Below are 26,185 nucleotides of genomic sequence, written 5' to 3'. Positions count from 1 at the left end.
TATTGACGGTTGCAATTAAGCTGATTCAATTATACAGAGACTGTGGTCCTCTTTATTTTCAAATCCACAGAATAATGACTCAAGGTCTTTGCGGGCCGCAAAATATATCCGCTGAAGTCCTTTAGTCTTGTCTTGTATGTAGAAATGACTGAGCGGAAAGCTGTGCACTGTCGAAGAACAACCTAAGTTGTCGCAAGATGTGAAAGAGTTACGTTCCAACATCACATATTTTCGTCAGATATGCAAATCTCATTTCTCGTTTGAATATTTATTCAAGAATGTAAATGACAATACCTGAGTAAAGTTGCGGCCAACGCTACGAACGAACACGTAATCAGAAGGTATGACGTCAGGACCAAGTTGCAGTAGAATTTCCCGCCGTAGATTGTGAATCGTAAGTTCAGGTATCACTCTGAAAGAGAGAAATTATAAAAATATATTGTGTTAGGAACCTTTGTTTGTACGTACAGTCACCTGCAAAAAAATGGGAATGCTCGCTTCCCTTCAAGCCGTCATGTGTGTTGCCTAAGTCTACGGCTGTGGTAGAAGTTGCTTTGAAAATTTGCTATTAAAATCAAATCCACTTACCGCGGCAGAGTTAGGAAACACACATAACGCCTTGCGAGGAAGCGAAAATTTCAATATCAAGCTGTCCCATTTTTATTGGCAGTGGCTATACATGGAGAGGACTTCGTTATCACTTAAACGCACTGATATATGCAACCACAAAATTGTTCTATGAACAAACAAGCAAGTTATAAATGCAAGTTTATTGTGTATGTGTGTAACTGGATATTCCGCTACATGTTTAAAATATTTTAAAATTGTTTCATGGAATGAGAAGAAAATGTAATTTTAAAATTACAGAACTCTTTTACTCACTTAATTTGTACATAGAATTGAGTTAATATTATACACTATGTATCATTGGTTTAATAGAAATGATATAAAATGAAATTTGACAGTTTTATGTTTCTTAATGACTACAGCTTTACGAAGCTATTGATTTCCGTTCACAGCACATAAGAGTGTGGAGGTAGGGATACATGTATTTTCGATCTTGGCCATAATGCAGGTAATGTGATCAGCCCCATACTCCCCCCTCCCACCAAATCGCTTCCAGGTATCCATTGATGAGAGGATGGGTGACACCCAGAGCTGCTTATGCATATCAACGAAACTTATTTTTACCTGAGACCACCAATTATGGAAATTGAACCCTGGTGGTGGCAATCCGACACTCAACCGAATGGACCATAGTGGCATAAAATTGGATTTTTTATTGAATTTTCGAATCAAGCTGGGAAAAAGTTAAAACCAGGCCATATTTGAATGACCGTATTTGGCGACGTATAAGACGCACCTCATTTGTCGTATACATTTTTTTAGGAAAATGCTTTATCACTGAATTTAAATTAATTTACAGTATTTCAAATAGTATTTAGGCCTATTTTCAACAAATAACTTACCTAATCTAACTAGGAAATAATACATTTTAGTCTTCTTCGTCACATACCGCAAGAAAGCAAGAAAGAAATCGTCGAACTCAGAACATAGAAAGTTTCCAGAAATTAAGGTAATCAAAAACTGACAATTGGCGCATAAGTCGCATCTTGTTTTTCTGACCTATTTTTAAGGGAAAAAAGTGCGTCTTATACGTCGAAAAATACGGTACTTATATGCATAGGCGGAGCTAAACACATTTTTTCTAAGTGAGCTATAAAATTCAACCAATTAGTTTGTTTCGTGTACATTACAAAAAGTTTTAGGGAGAACTATACTACAATCATAATCTTTCAGTTGGTGCTATACATGATTAAGGAAGTAGTGCTACATTTGTAAGAAAGATTGTAAATCATTTTGAGCGCGAAAAAAGGCCACGGGGACGTATGAAGTATCTTGTTTTGGAAGGGAATATGAGGCTGTGTATCAACAATATATTCGAGTCAGAGAAAAACGTTCTTATTTTGGTCTGAAAATAGTTTTTCTATTTAAAAAAGGTAAAGTGTTCCCCTGTGCTTAGCACCACGCCATGAAGGCGTATAGGGGGTGTGGGGGTAACGCCCCACACTTTCTTGATCCGGTCGTGAGTGGGGGTGATGTGATCAGCATCACGCCCCTGACCGCCTTTACCCCCAGGGTTTCCCCCAGGTACTCATGTCATTCGACGCTGGGTAGGCGCCGGGGCCGCTTTCACCGTTAGAAAAGTTCCCGGATTTGAACCGGCCGGGGATCGAACCCGGGACCTTTAGCATGGTAGTCAGACGCGTTACCGACTGAGCCACCGCGGCCGCATATAGTTTTTCTATTTAAAAGTAGATTTTCTTTTTCCCCTTTTACTGCGAAGGAGAATCTTTCCCAAAACTTAATTGATGTGCTCGGGGATAGAACATGCTAAGTTACATTTGGGTCATTATTGCATTACAAAGTAAAGACTAAAAAAGTAAATACTTGAATTTTCACGTGTAATTGCCATGAAATGCAATTTGCATTGTACTCAATGGTTTATTGAGAACTTTTCACACCGAAAGTACCCCTGAAGGGCATTGGTGGATGTACAATACAAAATACAATATGTTGACATCGCACAATATATATACACAACAGTTTGGTACTATGTTTTTATAGTAGTATAGCAATTATACAGTGTAAAAAATATATATCTTATATAATATTAAAGTTCTTATTATATAGCGGACCAGCGTTGTAAAAGCACAACGTTATACACTGTATACAATCTAAATTTATTTTATAAAATTATTTAATTCCTGAAATTCTTTGAACGCTTCTGAAATTCGTAAACAAAATACGAGAACAATTTTTCTACAGTGTAGTTTCTAATAACCTTTCTGCTTAATAAACTCAATAATGACCAAAATGCCACTTACCACGTTTTACCTCTGACCCCTTCAATTTAAATCAACATATAAAGGATTTGGTGCTAACTTATATTTAAGAGAAATAAGAAAATCTGACAAGAACAATAATACTATCTCATTAATTTCGATGAAGAATTTTAAGAAATGAATTTTTTGCATCCTGCATCAAGTGAATGCAGATTTAAGACGGGGGAGGGAGTCGTTGCTGGTAGAGTGAGAAGATATATTACCTCGCCTTATGCAGAATAATGGGTTTCCTTGAGGCAGACTGGGTTGCAGACTGTGTTCCTGGTGGCCCAGTTAAGAGCTCCTGTCGTGCAAAGCAGTCATCAGTCAGTCGCAGAGGCCGGAAGACTCGCTCCTGATAACAGAGAGCCTAGAGAAGCAGGAAGCATGCAACATTCATCGGCGCACTCCGTGCAGCTGCGGTCGCAGATCACGTGAGACGCTTCCTTCCCAAGCGCCACTTACCATTCTTTATTAATCTCTTCTGCAACACACCAAATGAAAGTTCCCAAGGATGGTAATATCTTGATTGTATACCAAATGGGTTAACTGACATGACAACGCTCGGCGTTCTGATTTCCTGACATTTTGACTGTCAGAACGGCGGAAGAAAAATTCTGTGGATTGATTTCTTACGTACTCTATGAAGCATGACGTAAGGCCTAACACAATTAATTTTTAAATTGCATACTTTTATATATATTTTATCTATGAGATCTAACTTATTTTTCCTGGTAAGTTTAACGGCAGCTTAGCGTGGTAAGTAGTAGACTTTCGATCTCGCCACCTAAGTTCCAGGTTCGAGTCCTGGCCTGGGCAGGGTTGCTCTATTCGAGCATTCCTTGACTAATTTCATCTGATCATAATTAATTATCATAGTCGAGATTAGTCGCCGGACCCTGTGGCCGAGTGGTTACCACATCGCGCTGCGACGGCAAGGGTCCCGGGTTCGAATCCCGCTCGGGCTTGGTTGTTTGTGAATGTCCATTCATCAATTTCATCACTCATCCCCATCTTCGCAAATTAGCCAAGAGGCACAAAACCCGAAGTAAAATAAACTAAATCAATTAATCGAGATGAGTCAAAATTGTCAGAAAAGTGCCGTAAATAACAAAATGCAAAATATAAATAAGTTCAATGATTCATGGAAAGTATTTTTGAGTTCCAATTTCAAAAAACAATAATTTCCAACGAATTTAGGTGAGTGATTCATATGACTGATTCACATTCTCCAGGTCATAGGTACAAATCTTGCTGAGAGCCATCCTGCCTGGTTTTTCTGTGGATTTTCTCAGTCTTTCTCTAGACGAATGCTGCGATGACAAAGTGATGTGTTTCATGGATCCACATTCCTTATAGCGACTGGATTCCACGGACTTATTTATTTATACGACAAGCCTTACACCAAATGAATATTTAAATTAAGAGTAAAAATATTAATAATAAATAGATCACAGACGCTTCTTCTAAATTTTTTGTCACTTCATGTCCTCCCTACGTTGCAATGGTGCACATTACTCAAACAGTTAACGAAAATATTTTTGTTCAGTCGCCTTTAATATGCTTTTGTTATTTCTGTATCACATTGACATGTTCAAATGAAGGAGATAAAATACAATATTTCGAATTTAAATAATCGTTACTTTTTTGTTCAATTAAGAATGATATTCATGGAACAAGGAATAATTACAAATAAGTAAAACTCAAGAAATTATGTGAGAACAATATTAGTTGTGCAAGAATTATAAATATGTTTCATGTACAGCGTCTATCATAAGTTTCCTGACAGCGACATTTTCTACTTGGCAACTCAACATACCCGGGACGTTGGTCTGTTGCACATAGAGATAGGAATAATTTTAGGTTTGCTAAGAGCACAATAGGCATATGCGAAATCCAATAGAATAACACGAAGCTATTATACTTTAAAAATACAAACATTTTCATACTATATCACAGATCACAAAATACTTTGTGAGGGGCAAGGAAAGTTAAATTCTTTAAGAAAAATTACAATAATAATTTCATATTTTTTCATTGGTCATAAACGTATAGTTTCTACTTGTAGGCCTAATTATTTTTATTTTATCCAAATCACTCTGTCCGAGAACGGTATGTAATGAAAAAGCAACAAGAATGAAAGAATGAAGTGTACAGCATATCCCACGATCCGTGAAGAAAAGCCATAAAAATCATGAATTACCTTGATGATGAGAATAGGCAATTGAATTTCGTCAAGCTTCCGCTTCAATTTTTGAGAGGTTGGCTGTAGAAAATAAATAGTGTTTTTTTTTGTGCTACATACATAGGATTATCCAAAGATTTATCTTCTGGTGCATGCATGAGAGAGCATGTGTATGCGTCTGCGTGTGGAAAAGAAAGAAGGATATAGGGAAAGGGTGAAAAAGAGGTGATGCCTTTTAGTTACACAAAATATTGTGATTAACGTTTAGTAGTAATAACAAAGAATCAATTATGGCTATGTAATACAATAATGTACAATGTGATTTTCTTGCAATATGGGGGAAAGCTTTTTTTATTTTTTTTATTTTTTTTTCAATTTCAGTATAAGATAATAAAATCTTCCTCCTAGGATTTTTGCATTCACGTGCGTTTAGACCACTAAAGACACAAACTCAAATTTCATATTTATAAGTAATAACGATCCTAATGTTATCTCTTCTTGTAGTACTAGAGAGTTTTTATCCTATAATATTTCATCCTTAATGTTAAAGAGAATCAATTCCTATATAAACAATGGGAAACTAATAAAGCTTACGAAACGTTTTTGCCACGACCATTGGAGTCGGAATCCAGAACGATAACCACTATCACACGCGCTCATTAGACCTTCAACCATACTTTTAAGGAAAAGTAACACCGTTCACTGTGAATTTGAAATATGATCCACTTCCTCTTTATATTTTTTAAAGAGCACACAAATTATTTTTGTAGCAAATTAATGGAAGGTAGTATGATCGTCAACCTGTAGTTCACATTGTGCAAGGTCAGGTAAAATCTTATTGTGTTTACCTGGGAAGAGGTTACATCAAACGTGCTGTGCTCTGCGTTGTTGGATTTCTTCCCTCCCCTTTTTACCTTGAACAAGCGAAATCCCTGAATAGGCTGGATGAAACGGTTTCTGAAAAGGAGGCTGGCTGTCCGGAAGAATATAACGTAAATTCACAATGATTGACTTGTGTAACTATGATTTAATGTCGCTTTTCTACTTCCGTAGGTTAATCACGACGATGAGATTGAGTGGTGGTTGGATGAAATAGAGGAAAGAACAATGACAATAAAATACCGAAGCGATCTGGAGGATACAGTAACCCAGGATTTGTGACGAAGCGAGAAACACGATTTGGTTAAATGGTTGTAATGATTAGTTTGGTTTATTGATTATTAATGGCAATTATACACGAACTCAAAAATTATCTAAATACAATTAGAGAATTTAATGTCATTAAGTTTGCAAATAATTTGGGACTTCATTGTTTCACACTGAACTGTGAAATAAATAAATCTTGAAGTCAAGTAGTATCAATTTTATTTTATTTCCATTAACTATAGGTCTTATCTGCTCTTACTGCGGGCGCTCTATATGCTGGCAAGGGAAGTAGGGAGCGGATAATACGCTCAGACCATCCAGACAACAGCGGTGGCGCCGAAAGTTAGGACGTCGAGGGAAGGAACTACAGTAATACGCGCATCTTGTTCTACAGGCTGCTGCGTTTCTTATCGCGCTGGATTGGTCGCTTCCCCGCTCCCCACTTCCCTTGCCAGCATATTGAGCGCCCGCGGTAAGACTGGAAAAGAGCTATAGTGAATGGTGATATGACGGAGACTTTATAAGGAGAAGAATGTATGTTCCGAATGGTAATCAGTATAATAAATTGTGCATACGTTGCCTATACTATTAGGCAACGTTAATCTCAATAATGTTTTAAGTTTATATGAAAATCCCTTAATCCCTTGATTGTAAATCTTAAGCTTGATTCACATCTACCCTCAAGTCCCTCAGACTGGGTTGTTAAAGGTCCAGCCAACCCATAAACTCTAATGGGTTCTATTGGGTTCCGCTGCAGGATCGGGACCTTTTTCCTCGCTCAATTTAAATTCGGTCCAAATTGCGTATTGTTCATTGAAAGAAGGTTCCTGGAACGTATTTTAATTGTTCCTGAAAAAGTTTCTTGGTAAGTATTTAAATTGATGCGGGAGAAAAGGTTCCTGGACCGAATGTAAATTCTTCCGGAAAAAAGGTTCCTGGACAGAATTGAAATTCATTCCGGAAAGAAGGTTCCTGGACCGAATTTAAATTCATCCGAAAAAAGATTCCTGGACCATATTTAAATTCATCCGGAAAAAAGGTTCCTGGACCGAATTGAAATGCTTCAAATATGAAAAGGTTATACACTGTCTAGAACACATTTACGTTTGCTGATATTCTCTCCTAGTCCGGGATTGAATTCCTGCACCAGGATTGACCGATTAAAAGTTGCCTTCTAAAAATGCCCGCGAGTACGTTTTACATTGGAATTTCACACTGCGGTTGTAGAAAACGTAGCGCAGGAAATAAATCTCTCGTGGGCCAGGTTCAAAAACTACCTTGTCGAAAAGTTAATGTAAATAACGCAATGGACTATATTAGTGTGGCGTCACATTGAGTTCAAACAAACCCGCCACTTGTTGTTTCTGCAACCGATCCAGGAATCGCAGCCAATAGGAGCTGTCCATGAGGTAACGTGAGGTTGCTGTGTTCCCAGCAGATATCACAACAGGGAAGGGCAGTGTTGCTACAACCAAGTGAAGGAACGCGCGCGAGAGAATGGGGCTACATTGAAAGGAGTAACGTGACTGCAGCGTTTGCGTTTCTCCCATTCCTACCTTGCACTACCTTAGATTCTCGAGACAGCCAGCACCTGGATTAGTATTTCATGCTCACAAGTGGATAACTGTTTATCGTCAGGTCCGTATTCGATCCAAGTTGCGTATTGTTTCATTTCAATACGGAACTTGGACCCTATTTAAACTGTCGGGAAAAAAGGTTCCTGGACCGTATTTAAATTGATCCTGGAATAAAGGTTCCTGGACCAAATTTAAATTCATTGATAAAAAACCTGGACCGTATTTAAATTCATTCAGAAAAAAGATTCCTGGACCGTATTTAAATTCATCCGGGAAAAGGTTCCTGGACCGAATTGAAATACTTTACAAATAAAAAGGTTCTTTACGGTCCAAAACCCATTTACGCTTGCTGATTTTCTCTCCTGGACCGGAATTTATTATATTTAAAATTCCTGGACATTTAACAACCCTGAGCTCAGATCACCCTCCCCTCACGATGGGGTCAAATATTGTTGAATGATTTTTAAATAGAAGCATTCACACCTGGCATTCCGGTCAAGTTTCGTTCCGATCGCGCTCAGCTCGGAGTCCGGTCACGATCGGGTGGAAAGAATATTTGACCGGAGCGTGAGGGTGAGGAGCTTGACTTTGCCTAAGCTTAATCGTTGATGTGAACATCTGTATCGCTCAACCCACGTTGCAGAGGATACGTAACCCAGTTTTGTGCATAGAAGATGAGCAGGCTGAAGTCAAAGACCTATTGAAACACAGAGAAAGGAGGCGAGTATAGATAAAATTGATTGATGGGGACATGGCGCAAAAAAAATCCCAAAATATTTTCCTCTCAACTCTGTTTGTAAAACATCGGTCAAAATTTGCGATTTCATAAACCCGAGTAAAAGAAATTTAAGAAAAAAACTGACCGAAACAACCAAATTACAATTATAACCAATTAAAAAACTTCAATAGGGGACTAACCACAAATATGATCCATGAGCACTAGTTGAAATGACCTTTGCATGAATTAAAATCCTTAAATCAAAAAGCTAACATATTGACGGTCATATTTTTCCGGACAACAAAATTGTCATTTGTGTGTGTGTGTGCAAAGGGAAAGGAAGTATTGGTCAACCCTCTGCCAAGGCAAGAAATCATTGTTGATATCTAGACGAACTTGTTATTCGTTTACGGAATACTAAACAAAATTATTCCTTCTTTTTGTCGTGGAAGATGACTTTTCACACGATGTGCGTAACAATCGCGTGCTTGAAACTATGCTTAGGATCTGATGTTTAACTGTCACGTGTTGTGTCGGTAACTTTCTGATAAATGAAGTGGTCAACAATGTAAATATGAAACAAGGAGGCCGAAAATGTTCATGCCAAACCTAGACCGAGAAAGTAGTGTTTACCACTGTTGACATTTACAGTTTTGCACATTGTAGCTGCAAATAAACGTTTGCCGATTTCAAACAGAAAGAATATCAATAAACAGTATTATAATTTAATAGTCGACCTCCTTGGCCGAGTGGTCCCAGGTTCGAATCCCGGCCTGGGCATGTGTGTTTGTGAGTGTCCATTCATCAATTTCATTATATCATCACTCTACCTCATCTTCAAAAATTAGCCAAAAGTGTAACAAAATGCGAAGTAAAATAAACTAAATCAATCAATTCGTGGCCGAGTGGTTAGCATACCGCGCTACGACGCCAGGTGCTCCGAATTCGAATCCCGGCCTGGGCATGGATGTTCTTTGTGATGTCTCTTCATCATTTCGTCATATCACAACACATCCTCATCCTCGCAATTAGTCAAAACTGGCAGAAAAGCTAAGTAAGTGAACCATATCAATCAATCCCCGTTTTCGCAATTTCCATTCTTTTTTATTTTATTCTAATTAATACCAGTGCTGTAACAGACAAGTCCGTTGTTGAAAATCTCTTAAACATTGTACTTAGCATAATCGGCAGGATTTTTATACAGAAAAATCTACGTACTCTGTGAAGAAATCAACACCAGACTCACGTTGATCTTACCTTGATGGGAGCGAAGCTTGATCGCTAGTGTGGATACCCTCTGACCGTGAGAGGAGCGTAAGGGGACAGTGACCTGAGTGTTGCTTGAGCGTAGATGTGAATCAAGCCTTATGATACATTTTTATGGTAAAACGTGAAGAAAGAAGCAACCAACATCTGGGATCGAACCTAGAATATCTTGCAAATCAATAAATAAATCTATCTAATACCTACGTCTGTTATTTTTGGGAATGACTTATTTATGTACGAGATATTAACTAGCCAAGGTTTTTGATTATCTGTGGACTATTTCCTAAATGGCTTTATCATTACTTTTCACCGCTCCATTCAATTACATTACGAAATAATAAGAAAATTCATAGCCTAATAGCAACATATGGAGACTTTCAAAGTTATTGATGAATATCTTAGTATAAGTTAATTTTCCCTTGTATAATGACAATGAAGGCATTGTTTATATCGTTATATTAATAGCTTCGGAAAGAGAAGAGAATGAAAAATTATTTAACAACGTTAGGTTTCCTCTAGGTATTTTTTTTGGCTGTGAATTAAAAAAATCACTTGAAAATTTTACAGTTCCTTTTTGCAACAAAATTTAAATTAATTAACAATGATTCTGCACACCTGTGTTACTAAAATTGATAGCAATGAAATTATTTTGTATAGATATATCCATAATTTTCAATCTTTATGTTTACGTACATTTTACATTATTAATAATTTAGTACATAAATTGCACACAAACGCATATATGAGGGATTTCAGCAAACACTGAATTTATCTCTGACTTCCTGAGAACAAACCTAATTGAAATTGTACAACTCTTCATCCTTTAAACTTTCACGATCTAATGGGTTTTGTGGGAAAAAGGGAACAAGGCCAAAAGTGAAACAACTGACTCTCTTTGATATAATCATCCGCACTGCACGCAAGGAAGTTTCTCATTAGACCAAGTTACTTTGAACGATTATGAGGCGGTGTGCGTAATAGAGTAGGAAACGTTTCATTAACAAAGCGCACAAAATTAAACATGGAAAATAAACAAAATATACTTTAAAAAGCAAAAAAGCGTAAGTGTCATATTTATATGTTCTCTTTCTTGCATTACAGGGGTTCACAAACATTTTCATTTCACGGCGCCCTTAGTGTTTCAAGATTTTTCCGCGGCGCCCCAGTCAGAATGTAGGCCTATCTAAAACTTGAAACGCTTTGTTAGTGTCGTTAGATTGCTTGCCTTAAGTTAAAAAGTAAACACATCCTTTAAATCCAGAAACATTTAGTTTGTAAAAAGTACAAAATAAGCACATATTTGGAATCATATCATTGATTGAATTTCAGTGAAAATATTGGAATATTTCGCTGTGACCCTGTAAGCTAGCCACGGCGCACACTTTGGGAAACACTGTTGTATTAGATCCGATATTTAAGCGAATAACATTTAATGTATCTTTTCATTTCACGCAAGCAAACTGATATTATTTTAGTTTGGAATTTACATTCACTTTATTGTATTATATTAATAAAATATTATTTAAAGCATTGATTGAAAATTGAATCTCTTATTCTACAATGTTATGAAGTCAACAATATCGAAGAAGGATTTAAAAGAAATATAGAAAATAACTTTAGTGGAACAAATAGATTTTAATATTCTTTTATCACACTAGACGAAAAAACTTCTATCTTTTTATGTTAAATTAATCTAATAGGGTGCTTGTGATAATATTTTAGCGCAGGCTCGAAGTTCCTGAGCTAAAGATCCGGCCTGGGCATGAGCGGTATTTGTGATTGTCCCTTTATCAGTTTCATCTAATCATCACTCGTCCTCATAGTCGCGATTAATCAAATGTGGCAGAAAACCGATGCTAGATAACAAGAATGCAAACAACAAAAAATACAGAGAGTATCTTCCAAGTGATTTTAGTTCTGTCTATGAAATTGATTGATGACGAGAGTGTTTTTAATTAATTGACCTTTTATTAGTTTAGCAAACCTGACTTCCCTTTTACGTATAATTCACTGTATTAGAGTTTAACATGCACGTTACTTTTCACACACCCATTTCTTCAGAGTCTGACATTATTAGACAAAGTCATACCTAGGAGGATGGGCTGGTAGTTCAACATCCATCCCCCCAACTCTCTTGGAGCTGAATGTCAATCGTTCAACCAGAATTTCTCTTTTCAAATCTCTCAGATGCCTTAGGTAGTGAATTAGCATTTCCATGCACTATTTATTCTTTTAACCCACCCGGGGTTGGAATTACATCTTTCGTCCTGCAGATGACTAAATGAAATATGCCTAACAAGTATTAAATTCTAATTTGGTTTAATTAATTTGTCAAAATGCAATATCTGAATTTTAAAAAAAACATGTTTTTTTATGAACAAATTGGAAAAGAAAATTTGTATTTATTTGATTCTAAGTGCATAGATACGTATTATAAGGCACAGTACAAATCAAAGGTGACACCGGGAGAACCTCTTTGTAGTACTTTGAAGGATATTTACAATTTAAAAATTGTTAACTAACTTAGTATGGATTATTTTATATTATGTATTACTTTTCTCATTTTATATTGCTTTTCTGTATTTTTGGCTAATCATGACCATTAAGATGAAAGATAATTACATGAAATTGGTGAAAGGTATTTGTAGTTATCATATTTTACGCCATTTACTTGTCACTTTAGACTACTTGCGACGGAGAAATTGATTAAAGGGCACATAAAAGCCCATGTGCGTGCCAGGACTCGAACCTGGATCCTTTCTGTGGTGAACTCGTAAGTCAACCACTCAATGAGTTTCGCCTATGAGAATTATTCATGTTCAACTTGGGGTGAAAATATTGAATCCCTCTTTTTAGATTCAAGTATTCATCACATTATTGAAACTGTTTTAGAAATGTCTTTAAAACATCTTACAAATGTTTCTTTAATATGACATATTTTTAAGTGTACTTCTTTATGATCGTCAGACTCGCTTTGAATGTGAACTGAAAATTCATTAAATGAGAAAAGGATACAAGAGAACAAAAGTAGCTTTCGAAGGGTCGCTTCGTTCACGGGAAAAGGACATCGCTGAGTGCGCTCTCTTAGAAAGGTAGAATTTCTTGGCCTTGTTAATCTCTCCATCAAAAACATTACGTGTGCCTATGTGTGTACACATACACACGCACACAGATTCAATATCTGAATTGATCATACGCTTACGTCTTCCGTGAAAAGGCGCAAAAATTTTCTAAAAAAAATATATTAGTCGAAACATAAATGAATGCTTTATTTGTTTTTCCTTACGCAAATCGTAAGTTGTGTATGTTAAACTTTTTAAATATCACAGTAGCTAAAATATAATTTAAATGTATAATCCTGCCCCACAAATTAGAAAAAAAATTAAAACTTCTCATTAACTGATACAAGAACGTTGTTTTAATACGTGTACATACTACTAAAATGATATTTGGTCACAGGAACTTATATAACTTTGCTTTACATAATTTACCAGTTTCCTCGTAATCAAGGGGTCCCGAGTTCGTTACTCGGTGGAGGTACATAGTGGTTCCGATCCCACTTTAAATTGTGGGTCCAGTCCCGATTAGGCTTAGTGTGCATAAAGTGGACTTAAAACACAAATCAATCAATCAATTTACCAGTTTAGCTTTTCTGATGGAAGTTAAAACCCATTGTTCTCATTATAACAAATTCATATTTGTTTCCATTCCTGAAGTAATCTCTCCTCTTACCACCACAAATTCTTAAATTGGTTGAAATATAATATACAGTCTGCAGTGTGAAGTGACACGATATGCAACAACTATAGCGTTATTTAGTGCATTATTCTTCCGATTATTGTGCCTCCCCGATGGTGTTGTGGTAACATCATCGCCTTGTGATCAAGGGGTCCCGGGTTCGATGCATGGTGGAGGCACATGGCACAGTGGTTCGGATCCCACTTTAAACTGTAGGTCCAATCCCGATTAGCCTTTCTGTGCATAAAGTGGACTTAAAACCACAAATCAATCAATCTTCCGATTATTAACAACCCATCCAAGTTGTCTCTCGAGTTTCTTCACAATTTTCTTATAAAATATGAATGTAATGAAGCCGAACTATTATGACATAATTAAACATATAACTTTCGTTTGACAGACAAATTTAGTTGATTCATTTGATGTTTAAGTCCACTTTATGCATAGATAGGAAATCAGGACTGGATCTACAGTTTAAAGTGGGACCCGAACTATTGTGCAATGTGCTTGGACCGGGAATTGAACCCGGGACTCCTTGATTACAAGGCGACGAAGTTACCAATACGCCAACGGGAGGCCTTCATTCATCCTCATCGTCGTGATTAGCCATAGATGTAGAATAGTGACGTAAAATAACCGAAATAGAAAGACAGAAAGAATTGTGGGAATGTTTTTAATCTTAAATTTTGCAAACATTGTTTCGAAAAAACAAGTGGTACCACGTCATATAAAACAATGTTCTGCTTTTTTTGCTCACGAAATTAACGTTCGAGTCTCATACGTAGAATTTATTTCAATCGATTGACTTTTGCGGAAGTTCGTTGCCCTGAGAGAGCAAGGAATGAAAGAATACAAGAGAACAGTTCCCGTTAATTTTTGTTTCAAAACTGCCGAGAAATAGCTGTCCTTCAACCAGTGGTTTCTGCTGGAATGATGCAAGACCTCCGATTCCAAACTGGTCGTAAATAATGAAAGGAATGATGAAAGGAAAAGAGTGGGGAAATTTCTGCACGTGCAATGTCAGCGGAAAGTAAACAATCAACTTGATTGGCAAGAGGGCAGTAACCTCCAAAATGCATCACATTACTTTTGTTTATGGTTATAGAATGACAATATATGATGGAAAATAAACCCAGGTAGGCCTTAAGTATTAGGAAATTAAACGCAAAGGGTTATTGATTTCATGCTTTGTCTTAGTAATCAATGATTCCAATGTCGATTAAGGTTCATATTTGAATAGTTCGTATTCCACGAATTAAAAACTATAGGTCCTTTAAAAATTCCCTTTGTCAATAACATGAACTTTAATACATTTTTTTATCTTTTCTCATTTCAAGGCATAAAGTTTTTAGCAAGTGCACTTAGTGATTTTGGCTTACTCGATAGTATAGTGGCTATCGCTATTGCCTGTGATTAAGTTGTCCCAGGGTTGATTTCCCATGTGGTTCTCAGTCTCAGTCTGAGTACACTGAAAACAAACTTTGACATTTTCTTGCTTGTTTGCGATTGAGCAGCTACGAGAGAGAGAGAGAGAGAGAGAGATAGAGAGAGAGATAGATAGATGGGAATGTCACAATTTGGTATTTTTTTTAAAAAAAAGTCCAAGAAACTTTGTGGTAAACTCATGTTTTCTGCCACATACGTAAAAAGGCCTACGATTAAATTCTTGTAACTGATACCTGGAAGCAAGACAATCGATTTCCTTTATTCTTTGCGTGACAATTACCATATTATTAACGTATGGGTAGTAATGTTCCCGTATTGTGTAGAATTCAGGTCAAGGAAAAGCATAGTTGTTCGCTTGAGTTTGTTTATTCTCCTATCTCACAATTCTACTTCTTGAGATGTGGCATAGTTAAAGTAACGAAAATACGATAAAATGAAGGCCACTGCAAATAATTTTCTAATGTTATTAGGCTATTTCAAAACCACTTAATTTCAGAAATGTTGCGCTGTTCTTGTTTCATTGGGAAATAACAAATCAAGATCAGTCTCTTGGTGGCATCATGTGAAATTAATAAATAATTATCTTTCTGGTATTCATAAACCCGAAGACTTATTTCCACATCAATATGTTTTCCGCCTGCCCTTATCGTGGGCTAGATCAATCCACCCTTGATAATTCTTAGGAATTTCCTTCAGGTCCATCTCAATATTGTCCTATATTCGTCTTGGCCTTCCTACAGGTCTCTTGCCATCAGATTTTCACATTACATTACATTACGTTACATTACATTACAACAAGGGATCCTGTGACTTTTCATGCTTGCTACATGGCCTGCTGACCCGAAGCCTTCTTGATTTAATTATCATAATAGGGTAGGGTGGTACATTTTCGATATAGGTACTATTTCGATCACCCGTTCTAAAAAGTCGAATATTTTGCTTCTTCTTACTTGCAACGCTGATTTGAGGAGTGAGGGTTATTGCGTAGTGTGTTGTGCAGAAACATCGAGAAATCCGGAGAACCAGACGTAATTTTGTATGACAAGGTGAGTACGTTGTAGATAGAATAGGTGCTTTGTATATAAACGTTTGCTTGAAATTTTGCGTGCCCCGTTTTTATGCTTGAACGTAGGACCGCGAAATTCAGGTCAAACGTGGACAAGCATGTTGTGGCTGTAGCATGTGACAAATGTAACCATCTGATGAGAGATGAGGGAACTACAGAAATATTTGTTTCCATGCACAAAGTGGTACATATTCGATCGACGGAAATGGTACAATTTCGATCAGCGAGGTATACAGTTTGAGTTCCATTGCCGTGACTCGTGCAACACATTACTTCACAAAGTATGGAAGTAATGCTGGAAAGAGAAAGAAAACATCTTCTACTCATTTAACAAGCAACAAAAACTTGTGCAAAACTGCAACCAATAGGCCTACTAAAAACAGACTGTTCCACCGACAGAGAGACAAAAGAGCAGAGAGACTTCGTGAGCACTGAAAAATAACGATGATGTGTGTGCATTTTGTAATATAGGTTATTACAGTGTTGCCTCAGAATTTAAAGTAGACTGGATACGGTGTCAGAGGTGCAATCGTTGGTATCAGGAGTTGTGTGTTGGCGCTAAAGGAAAGAAGCAATTCACCTGCGACAAATGCCTGTAATGGCTGTAGACACAACGGAATTCCTTTCATGATACTAACAGCAAATCAAGGAACACACGTCAGTAAATCTTTGTGACTTTTTAATGTTAAAAATATACCTATCTATAAATATTCTTCTTCTGTTTAAAATCTTTCTGCTTTTGTATATTTTTAAACCATTGTATGTTTAAAATAATATAGCAACATAAAATATTGTAATGTAGCAAAAAATTAAAAACGTATCTCCCTAATATAATATCCGAGTAGTACTTAACAGGTAGGCTAATATTAATAGAACGAAAACAATACTTTAGGTATAGCTATACATAATTTTCCTATAATTTGAATTATGTAACGATTAGTAGTCAAACAGAGTTATTCAAGTAACAGAACTTGAAGTTTGTTTTTATTTTGCTCCTGTAGGTCTATGCCATAGAAGAAGTTGCACTTGTAGTATATATTAAGGATACTGTTTCTTCACTCAATGTTTATCCCAATTGTACCACACGGTGATCAAATTTGTACCTACCTAGGTACAATTATGATCAAATTTTATCCGACCGAAATTTCGTTCTGCTGTCTACAGTAGCAGAACTAAAAATGTCATGTTATGCCAGCGTCTTTAGTAAAAGTTAAGCATTTCGTTGGCACAAAATCTGTAATTTACTGCCTATTTTTTCAAGTTACATTGAATTTAAATTTTTGTGATCGAAAATGTACCACCTTACCCTAATATCGAGAATGAACATAAATTATGAAGATCAGTATAATGTAACCTGCGTGTCGTTCCATGTCAAATCATCCAGGCTATGTCACCCACCTTCTCCTATTTTGATGAAATTCAGTGCACTTATAGAACTTTTGATGCTGATTCCAAAAATGTCGAATTTTATTGAGGTTGGTCAATAGGTTCAGAAGTTACGCGCTTTTCAAAATATCTGTATATGCCACATGTGGCTCCACTTTGAATGATTCTACTTAAATTTTATCATAATATCAAAATATTTGTGATTCGATACATTGTAACTGAAACTATTATCACTGGCCGGCAAGGTTTGCTCTCTTTGCGGGGCTTTCTTTAAATAGCCATTTAGCAGTTTCTTAAATATGTTACTTCAATTTGCACGCTAATGGCTCATGTCAGGTTTTTACGCCTGTACTTAAATTGCGACAATGAGGATGAATGATGCAAATTTCATAAGGTAACAACTACACTGGAACTCATTGCTTGCAGTACGTCATGTTGCCTCCCCTAACGCGTAGTGGCTGACGTCACCTTGTATTTAAGGAACAAAAAGTTATATTCAATGCTAGGGGAGTGCATTGTTGTTCGGAGCTCTCTTTAAAATTGCACTAGTCTCGATTAGCTTCTCTGTGAATTAACTGTACTTGAAATTATTCAAAAAGTTTCGCAACGCGTTACCCAAACTACTACATCACAGAGCCTGGTTAACTTTTTTGTAAACTTTTTTGTACGTCGCATCTTAAATCGTAACGAGGGACTTAGCATTGTTTCAGAGGTTGAATGACGATACTGTATTACCATCGTTCCCTTCCGATAATTCAGAATGGATGCGAGAAGGACTCCTTTAACGAGCATGCATCTCACGGTCGTTCATACTGAAGAAAACCAATGAACATCTGCTGTTGATTTCACACAGAAACCAAAGCTAATTTATTACACAAAATTCGACTAAAATTACAAACACGTATTGTGAAGCTAGGTTAGAAGAATATTTATCTTCATCGTAGTACCTTATGATGCATAATACTTTTGCGTATCATGCAACTCGGACGGGGTTTTCTCATGGAAAGGCAGGAAAATATAACTTCTGGCGTCACCATTACTATTGTGAGTGCACTCCCTTATATCAATCATATTTTTCCAGCGTTAATTGATTTGTTATGTTTATATGATATTAAAAGGAGATAAATTCCACGGTAGATGTTACAGTTAATTTTAAAGCGCTTATATATCACCAAAACAAAAACAGACTGGTTTCTTTTTTCAGGCAATTGAGAAATTTTATCTTCATTCCTTATTAATTTATAAATTTGAGACACATATTTCATCGATTACTCTGACTTCTAAAAGTACCGAACACTTTGTTATTCTTTAACATATTCGTAACTTCAGTAATGTTTGGTTATGATGTTGAAGGTTCTGCTTGAGTATTTAATTTACTTCTAATTTTTTCGTACATCAGAATTTGGCAGTTTATTACAGTACAGTAGTTTTCCCTCTAATTAAGAAAAGCTTAGCTACATGTATCACATACTCTAATTGCTTGAAAAATTCTCTCAGATTTTGTAAATTATTTTTTCTATACTTTGATAATATTTTGAAAACTTTAATTCTGAAAATTTGTAAAACTTTAATTCTGAAAATTTGTAAAACTTGTAAGTACTTTTATATACTTCGGTTTACCTTCTGCAATTGCAAAGAAATAACGGTAGCAAGAGCTCTTTATTTATAAACGAAAGAAATGTGATATGTTTATTTAGACACTAGCCCGATAATAACTTAATAACTTGTATTCGGTGATCAATAGCGATGTATATCACAAAGTTACGGATCCGTCATTAATCAAGAAAATTGATGTCACGCCAAATAACGTCCAGTTGTCAGGAATCATTAACAGTACCGCCACGAGAGAAGCAAGCCAACATGTTTGCTGTATCCACATGAACAAACGGCTTGGAATGCAACGAAGGTCAAAATAGAATAGCCTCTACCTGCAGCGGAAGTTGCGGACAACTGCTGCAATATATTGTTGGTTAGATTGCTGTCACGCAGCGCGTGCTCGTCTTATATTAGTCTTCTGGCAAGAAAGAACGCGCTATTTGGATCACGAAAAGGTGCCTTGGAGAATTGAGGCCACCTTTCTTATTAAAGAAGGAAAACGGGGAACGAAACTTGACGAAAGTACCAGCAAATGGTCTGTTAACATGTTTTAGGTCAGTGAAAAGAGTGATCAAACATCTCGAGAGAGGAGATATTCTCCCTGCAAAACCAGGTGAAAGATTGCAGACACGCTTATTTATGGGAAGAGCTCCAGCAACCAAAATGCTTTGTAAGAAAGTTGATGGTGATTTTGATATGTTTGCTCCCACATAAAAGTAGGGAAGAAGAAAAAGGATGAGTTTATTACTACAGTTAAGTCACATATCTACTAACATGAATTAATTAAACTTTGGACTAAAGATGGACTAATTAGGTCTGGACTAACCATATATTAACCCAAACTATCGGGGAGAGATAGACGAACGAAAATTGTTTCGAGAAAGTGAAATGTTCATGAAATAATTCAATATTGCAGCCTTATAAATACACCATTACATCATTTTTTGAACCGGCGAGAAAAGATCAGGGGTCAGCCTCACTAGTGATAGCTAAGAAATTTGAACTCCTAAACTGCCGAATGAAAGTGGGTTTCCATCTGTCTATTTTTAGATTATTTCTCCAAGTTAGAGAAATTTGTTATTACAGAAGTGAAATAGCGACGTATTTAATAAACATGATCATTGTCGAAAAACAAACTTTGAATGAAGAGCCAAAATAGCAATGCAGAGGTTTCTCGGAATATCTACCGGTTGAGTTCTGGATGTGTAGCTTTTCAGATTTTTGAGAGTTTACATCATTCTCATCTTCAGATGAAGTTAAAGATGCAGATAATGATGAGTCACTTAAAAACACGGAGTTAAATTTGGATTATACGAAACTTAAGCAATCCTAAAATAAATGTTTCAGCCATGCAAATCATTAAGGAGGAAATTGCGTTAATGTGAGCACTCTTAGGAAAACGGGAGAAGAGTCAGCAAGTTTAGAAAAAATAAACACTCTTACCCCAAGTACACAGTTTGATGTAGTTTTTAGGGTATATACTTAATGCAATGGTCCTCACACAAAATATCATCGCTTCCATCACCACTTACTTTTTTATTGGCGACGTTACAGGTGCTAAGAAATGTAGGTTCTTCATTACGAACGGAGAAACTCTTCCTAAATCATATTTATTCACCAGAACTCCGCATTCAAATTCTTCCTTTATGTTGTGAGTGAATTTTGTTTCCATTAGTACTAAACCAAGAGAAGACGCTATAAAATTATGCTAAATACTAGTATTATATTATTGTTCACTTACCTAACGAAGCCCACGGATACTGTATCTTCTACAACTTGATTTCTAGCAAGTCTCCTGGGAGCAGACCACTTGTCTTTAGGAATCAAGTATATGTGTAGTTCAACGAGCTGAAATAATATATGTATTGTTTTACAAATAAAGTTGCTAACAGCTTCAAAAATATAACTTTAAATTTTAAATTTAATTAAGAAATAAACGAGTAAATATATTTGAAAAATCAACTTTCACTTGAAGCACAGATTGCAGTTTGACTCTATAGTTTAAGCAATAATTAGTGATAAAGTTTTGCGTAAGAGAGAGCCAAATGGAGTCTGATTAAGTATGTAAAAAACATTGAAATAAAGTTTTTGGAAGATCTCAGGTAACATGTATATTCGCATATTGGATATTCATGAGGTTAAAAGTGACGAAGGAAAATTCCAAATTCGCACAAGTAAGTGGAAATTGATAAAGTGGTTAATTGTATGCTTTCAAGATGTTCTGTCCATTTCCTTGTGTGTGAGAGCATACTAATCGAAATAGCAAGGTTTAATGTAACTAACCAGTAACAATTTCACAAAATCTACGCCACGCCACCGGGGTGCAAGTAACTAATATTATCACCACGAAAAATGAAGCAAATATAGAGATTTCAATCTAAAATATACACAGAAAGTAGATACGTCAAATCGTTAATCCATTATTGCATTTCGAGGAAATGTCCAAGAAATTTCAAGAAGGCTGACGAAAATTCTTTTTTTGCTCTGTTGCAGAAACTCCACATTCTCTGATACTATACATGCGACTAAGATCCATGATTCGTAGTACACAAAGCTAACCACTGTTTTGCATGATTATAAGATCACAATCAACCAATAAAACCAGAAAAGCTTTACTCACTACTGACATGTCGATGACAAAAAAATTATCCAATAAATCAAATGTTGGACGCTTTTTACACGAAGTTAGGTACAAGGTTGCATGTCTATATTTCTCATCAAGAATAATTAAAGGGTTAGCTGGTAGAAGGTTGTAACTCAGAAAGCATAATTGGAGGTAATCAACAACAAAAACACTTTATGCATCTTGCACCTCTTGCTGGAATGTAACAATATTCATATATGACAAATATATATATGCATGTTATCATATTTCAGCAAGAGATGCAAGGTGCAGATAGTTTTTGTTGTTTTTCTCCCAACTATGTTTTCTGAGTTAGCTCGTCTTCAAGCCAACCCTTCAATTGCGATATTTTGTAACATGTCAAAATCACTCTATTAATTCCACATGAAAGGTTGTAATACGTAGAAGAAGATTTGTTATCGCGTAATTAATAAAGTGCCAATCCAATATGCACGTGTTCACTGTATTTGCACTTGGTTTCAAGTATATTCCAAAGAAATGGGTTAAGTTTTCATTTGTGTTTAACACAAATGGAATGCATACAAATTTGAAACTGATTTAATTTCAGCATGCGCATTAATCCAATAGAACGGCTTTTGGGGAGGAGTGATTCATATGCCAACCACGACGCCAGAAAAAAATAAGTTCGAATCATAGGTAAGAGAGCCTCTCTCGTCCCGTCTTCTTTTTCAGTTGTTCATCATGCATCCTTATTGTCACAAATAGTAAACGAGAGACATAGGAAAGCAATTTTGTATGACCGAAATAGAAATAATACGTTCATTTCAATTGGGGAGTTTTCCCCAAGACTGATAACGAATATTTTGGTCAAAGTAGTTGTGAAATTGTCTAGAATTGTTAGATGTACTTCCAGCTTCTATCTTGTTATAAGGAGTATGCCACTAATTAGGTTTGCCACAAGACGCAAAGGAAACTGCTGGGCCATTAAAGTCCTCGCAGATGAACTACTAGTTGATAGTTTTTTGTAATAAACGTTGCTCCTTTGCACCAGTAGGTTAACTACGAAGAGGTGATTAAGGGTCAATTGAAGAAAAGTGGCGAGGAAATGAGAGGAAGCGGGTAGGCTTTTGTTAAAGTACCTAACATTAGCCTGGAGTACACAGAACAACTGATCACGACGGTCAGTTGCAAAACGCGAACACCTCACTTTCCAGAATATAAATATGTCTCCTTATTTACTCATCCAAATTTGTTCGGTACATACTATTAATTAGAAAGAGAAAATATTATGGATCTTAATCTCTGATGCTTTAAAAGTTTCTTATATTTCTAGGCAGTTTATGTGCCTTTTCCCGAACACCCTACATTTGTAATTTGGATATTTTACATTGTTTTAGCCACTTTTGGCTAATCATGACAATGCAGAAACTCCACATTCTCTGATACTATCCATGCTTTTAATGACGTCATGATAACAACTGTTGCTTTCATCTAAGTCCCGCTAAATCAATTAGAGAAAATATTAATTTTACAGCAGACAGTTTTGTACTGTACATTTTATATTGAACACGTGTGATGATTCTGAACAGTGATGGTCTAGCATGTATATCAGGTCCGTATTGGTGAATTTATAATCATGCAAGGAGTTGGTGTGAACGTATCTTAAAAACGACATTCAGAGAAACAAAGCTAGCAGCACATCAGATGATGTAGGCCTGTCACCAGAAAGCTAAAGAAAGGTGGTTGGAGTTTTCCAGTGTCCTTCGTGTCCCGTAAGGCTTACTGTGACAACGAATTCATCTAGTATTGAAATAAAGAAAAGTTATGAGGATTAATGACGATTAGAGAAATTGAGAAGTCCCACTCACAAAGGAACATACAAACTTAGGCCGGCGCTTGAACACAAAACCTTTGATGCCGAGATCGTAAAAATTAAAGTGTTTGAAGCTGTGAAGTTTTGTTTTAAGTCCACTTTTTTGCACAGATAGACTAATTGGTACCGGACCTATGTGCATTCACCAGGTACCGAAACACGGAACGCCTTGAATTAGTTGAATTGTTGTTTTATGCCCACTTTATGCACATGTAGGCTAATCTAAACTGGACCTACAGTTATAGTGCGATCCGAACCACTGTGCAATGTGCCCCCACCGTGTGTTAAACCCGAGATCCCTTGATGACATGGCGACGACATTATTATAACATTATGAAATCGAATACATATGGATACCTTATTGAACGGGCCAGAAAAAAAATATAGGAATCGGACGAAGAAAATACACAACGGAAGTTTGAAAATTTTCTCTACACGGACAGTGCTTCTTTTCGTTTAACAAATAATCATGAAGAAGAATGCAAATCAGAGTCTTACCTGTCAGAAGCGATTGCAACAGGGAACAATCAAAGAAGGCGAAAATGACGTAGGAAGAATGGCCCTTCCTGTTACCGGGTGAACAATGGAGCGGACGTTCATTAACCCAAGAGGAGGTGACTCAAACGCTTCGACCAACAACCACCGACTGCCACCCTCTGTGGGAACTTACCTTGTGCAACGCCATCCCTGTCCAGCTGCTCTTAAAGAAGTGCCGACCCACTGCAGCTTTTCCCCCCTCCGCCTCGCAGCCACTGCGGGATATCTCCGAACACAAAAGGCACCCGGAGAGGTGGAGAAACAGCGAACTATTCGTAAAAGTCAAACACCTGAGCCACCGTGTGAAGCTGGAAAAATGAACGGAAGTTTCCATGTTTATTTGCAATTCGCTCAGTGTGCCTGGCACAAACACTGCCGGATATCAAGAACTGTTTGAAATTTTGAGACAAAGGTTAACCTATATTTTGCGTTCGTGGTGTGTTGGATGAAAGGGAGTTTGGAACACGTTTCTTTGGTAGTTATTGTGTGGTGTAGGGTGTAATATGAATGCTCGTTTTAAGGATCGTTGACATATGAACTTTTGAAACGAGAGAGGAAAGCTACCGTTCTAGAAGAGTCAATGACCGATTTATAACCGTTCTTTTCCACAATGAACATGAATATGAGTCGTGGGTGGTGAATAAAGGATTTCAAAAGAGGATATCCAGGAGCCATGACTGTATCTTGCCACCCATCTGTAATCAATTATGGAGATTTCACCTAAAATTACCCCTATTTGAAGCCACAGTGGGTACTATTCAGCCACGAAGTGTTGCACAAAGAATTTGATTCAGAATTTTCGACTTCTAAAGGGAGTTTGAAACTCTGTCAGGGCATGGAAATTTCTTTCATTTTGTTCTTCATTTCATCTATTTTTGGTACTCATTACTCATCGTCACTGACGTCATTAACCTCAATGATTTAAACGTTACACACAATAACTGAAACTATATTTGTCCTGTGTTCAATAGGTGACAGGAAAGGTCTAAAGGAACTTTCATATACAAATTATAGTAACGATTGATTGATTGATTGATTGAGTTGGTGTTTAAAGTCCACTTTATGCACAGTAAGGCTAATCGGGACTGGACCTACAGTTTAAAGTGGGATCCGAACCACTATGTGCCTCCACCGGGTATCGAACCCGGGACCCTTGATTACAAGGCGACGACGCTACCGCTGCGCCATCGGGGAGGCCCAGTAGCGATTCATGTATGGAGACAAACAAACTGGTATACACATCTTATACAATCGTTTACTGAACATGTTATACAATGAAATTAACGAACCTTAATATTAAAAGGATAATGTATACAGTAAGAATAAGACAGCCTCACCAAGAAATCGTTTTGGAACTATTCTTCTACATGTATGAAATTACCCTAACATTTCTTTGTGTTCTCATTTCATGGACACATAATTTACCTGTGTAATAAACTACAATCAACCAAGTCTCCATGAATATGCATTAATTTTATGGATTCTTTTCATGCAGAAGAGTAAATGATGGGCGCAGTCTACATCCAGGCTAGGGTTCATACTTTTTTCCCTTTCCGTGGAAGCTATTACAACATCCAACTGGCGTTATACCATAAAACCACTCTCATTTTACTTGCTAAGTCTGTTCCTGTCTCACGCTCGACCTTGCTCCTTATTCCAAGAATAGGTGCATAAAATGTACCTTGCACACCAAGTGGTGTAATCAATCTTGATTCACATATACGTAAATATTAGCATTAATTTTATACCTCTCTGGTTAATCATAGCGATTAGAATGAAAGATGATTAGGCGAAATGGACATAATATCCTCGTCGTGTCTAAAATCTATGATATACACACGCGAGCGCGGGCAGACCTTGTTTTCTTGGAGAGCTGGTATCGCAGAAACTAGGCTTTAACGATCAAAACATTAGTAAGAAAAATGCTTACATTGGTGTGCCCTACGAGCTATGAAAGATTGGCTGATTTGAAATATTTGCCAATAAATCACCTGTAAATGAAATATTTAATGTAATTCCCCGTGTTGTAAAATGTCACTCATATTTTCTATGAACACAGTGACTAAGGTACAACCATGGCAATAAGAAAAGATGAAGGAAGCAAAATATCGAGGTTATAATGAGACAATGTCAATCGTATGGGAAGAAACTTGTGACAGCATTAAATTCCACAAATGAAGTT

At 36.6% G+C, this 26,185-nt stretch overlaps 1 protein-coding gene across 2 annotated transcripts in view; it reads right to left on the bottom strand.

Moving 5' to 3' along the window:
• The window catches only part of LOC145984555 (spermatogenesis-associated protein 1-like), a 148,025-nt gene that overhangs the window by 98,553 nt on the left and 23,287 nt on the right, over positions 1 to 26,185 (bottom strand). For both annotated transcript variants that reach the window (XM_083118204.1, XM_083118205.1), the window contains exons 2-3: positions 20,751 to 20,857; positions 295 to 412 (exon numbers count right to left, since the gene is read on the bottom strand). In XM_083118204.1, coding sequence (XP_082974330.1) covers positions 295 to 412; positions 20,751 to 20,857 — 225 coding nt within the window. The remainder of the gene's footprint in view (positions 1 to 294; positions 413 to 20,750; positions 20,858 to 26,185) is intronic.

This window comes from Lepisma saccharinum, chromosome 2 (genome assembly GCF_977018435.1).
Source record: "Lepisma saccharinum chromosome 2, izLepSacc3.1, whole genome shotgun sequence".
In the NCBI taxonomy this organism is placed as follows: Eukaryota; Metazoa; Arthropoda; class Insecta; order Zygentoma; family Lepismatidae; genus Lepisma; species Lepisma saccharinum.
This window is presented reverse-complemented; position numbering and strand designations above follow the sequence as displayed.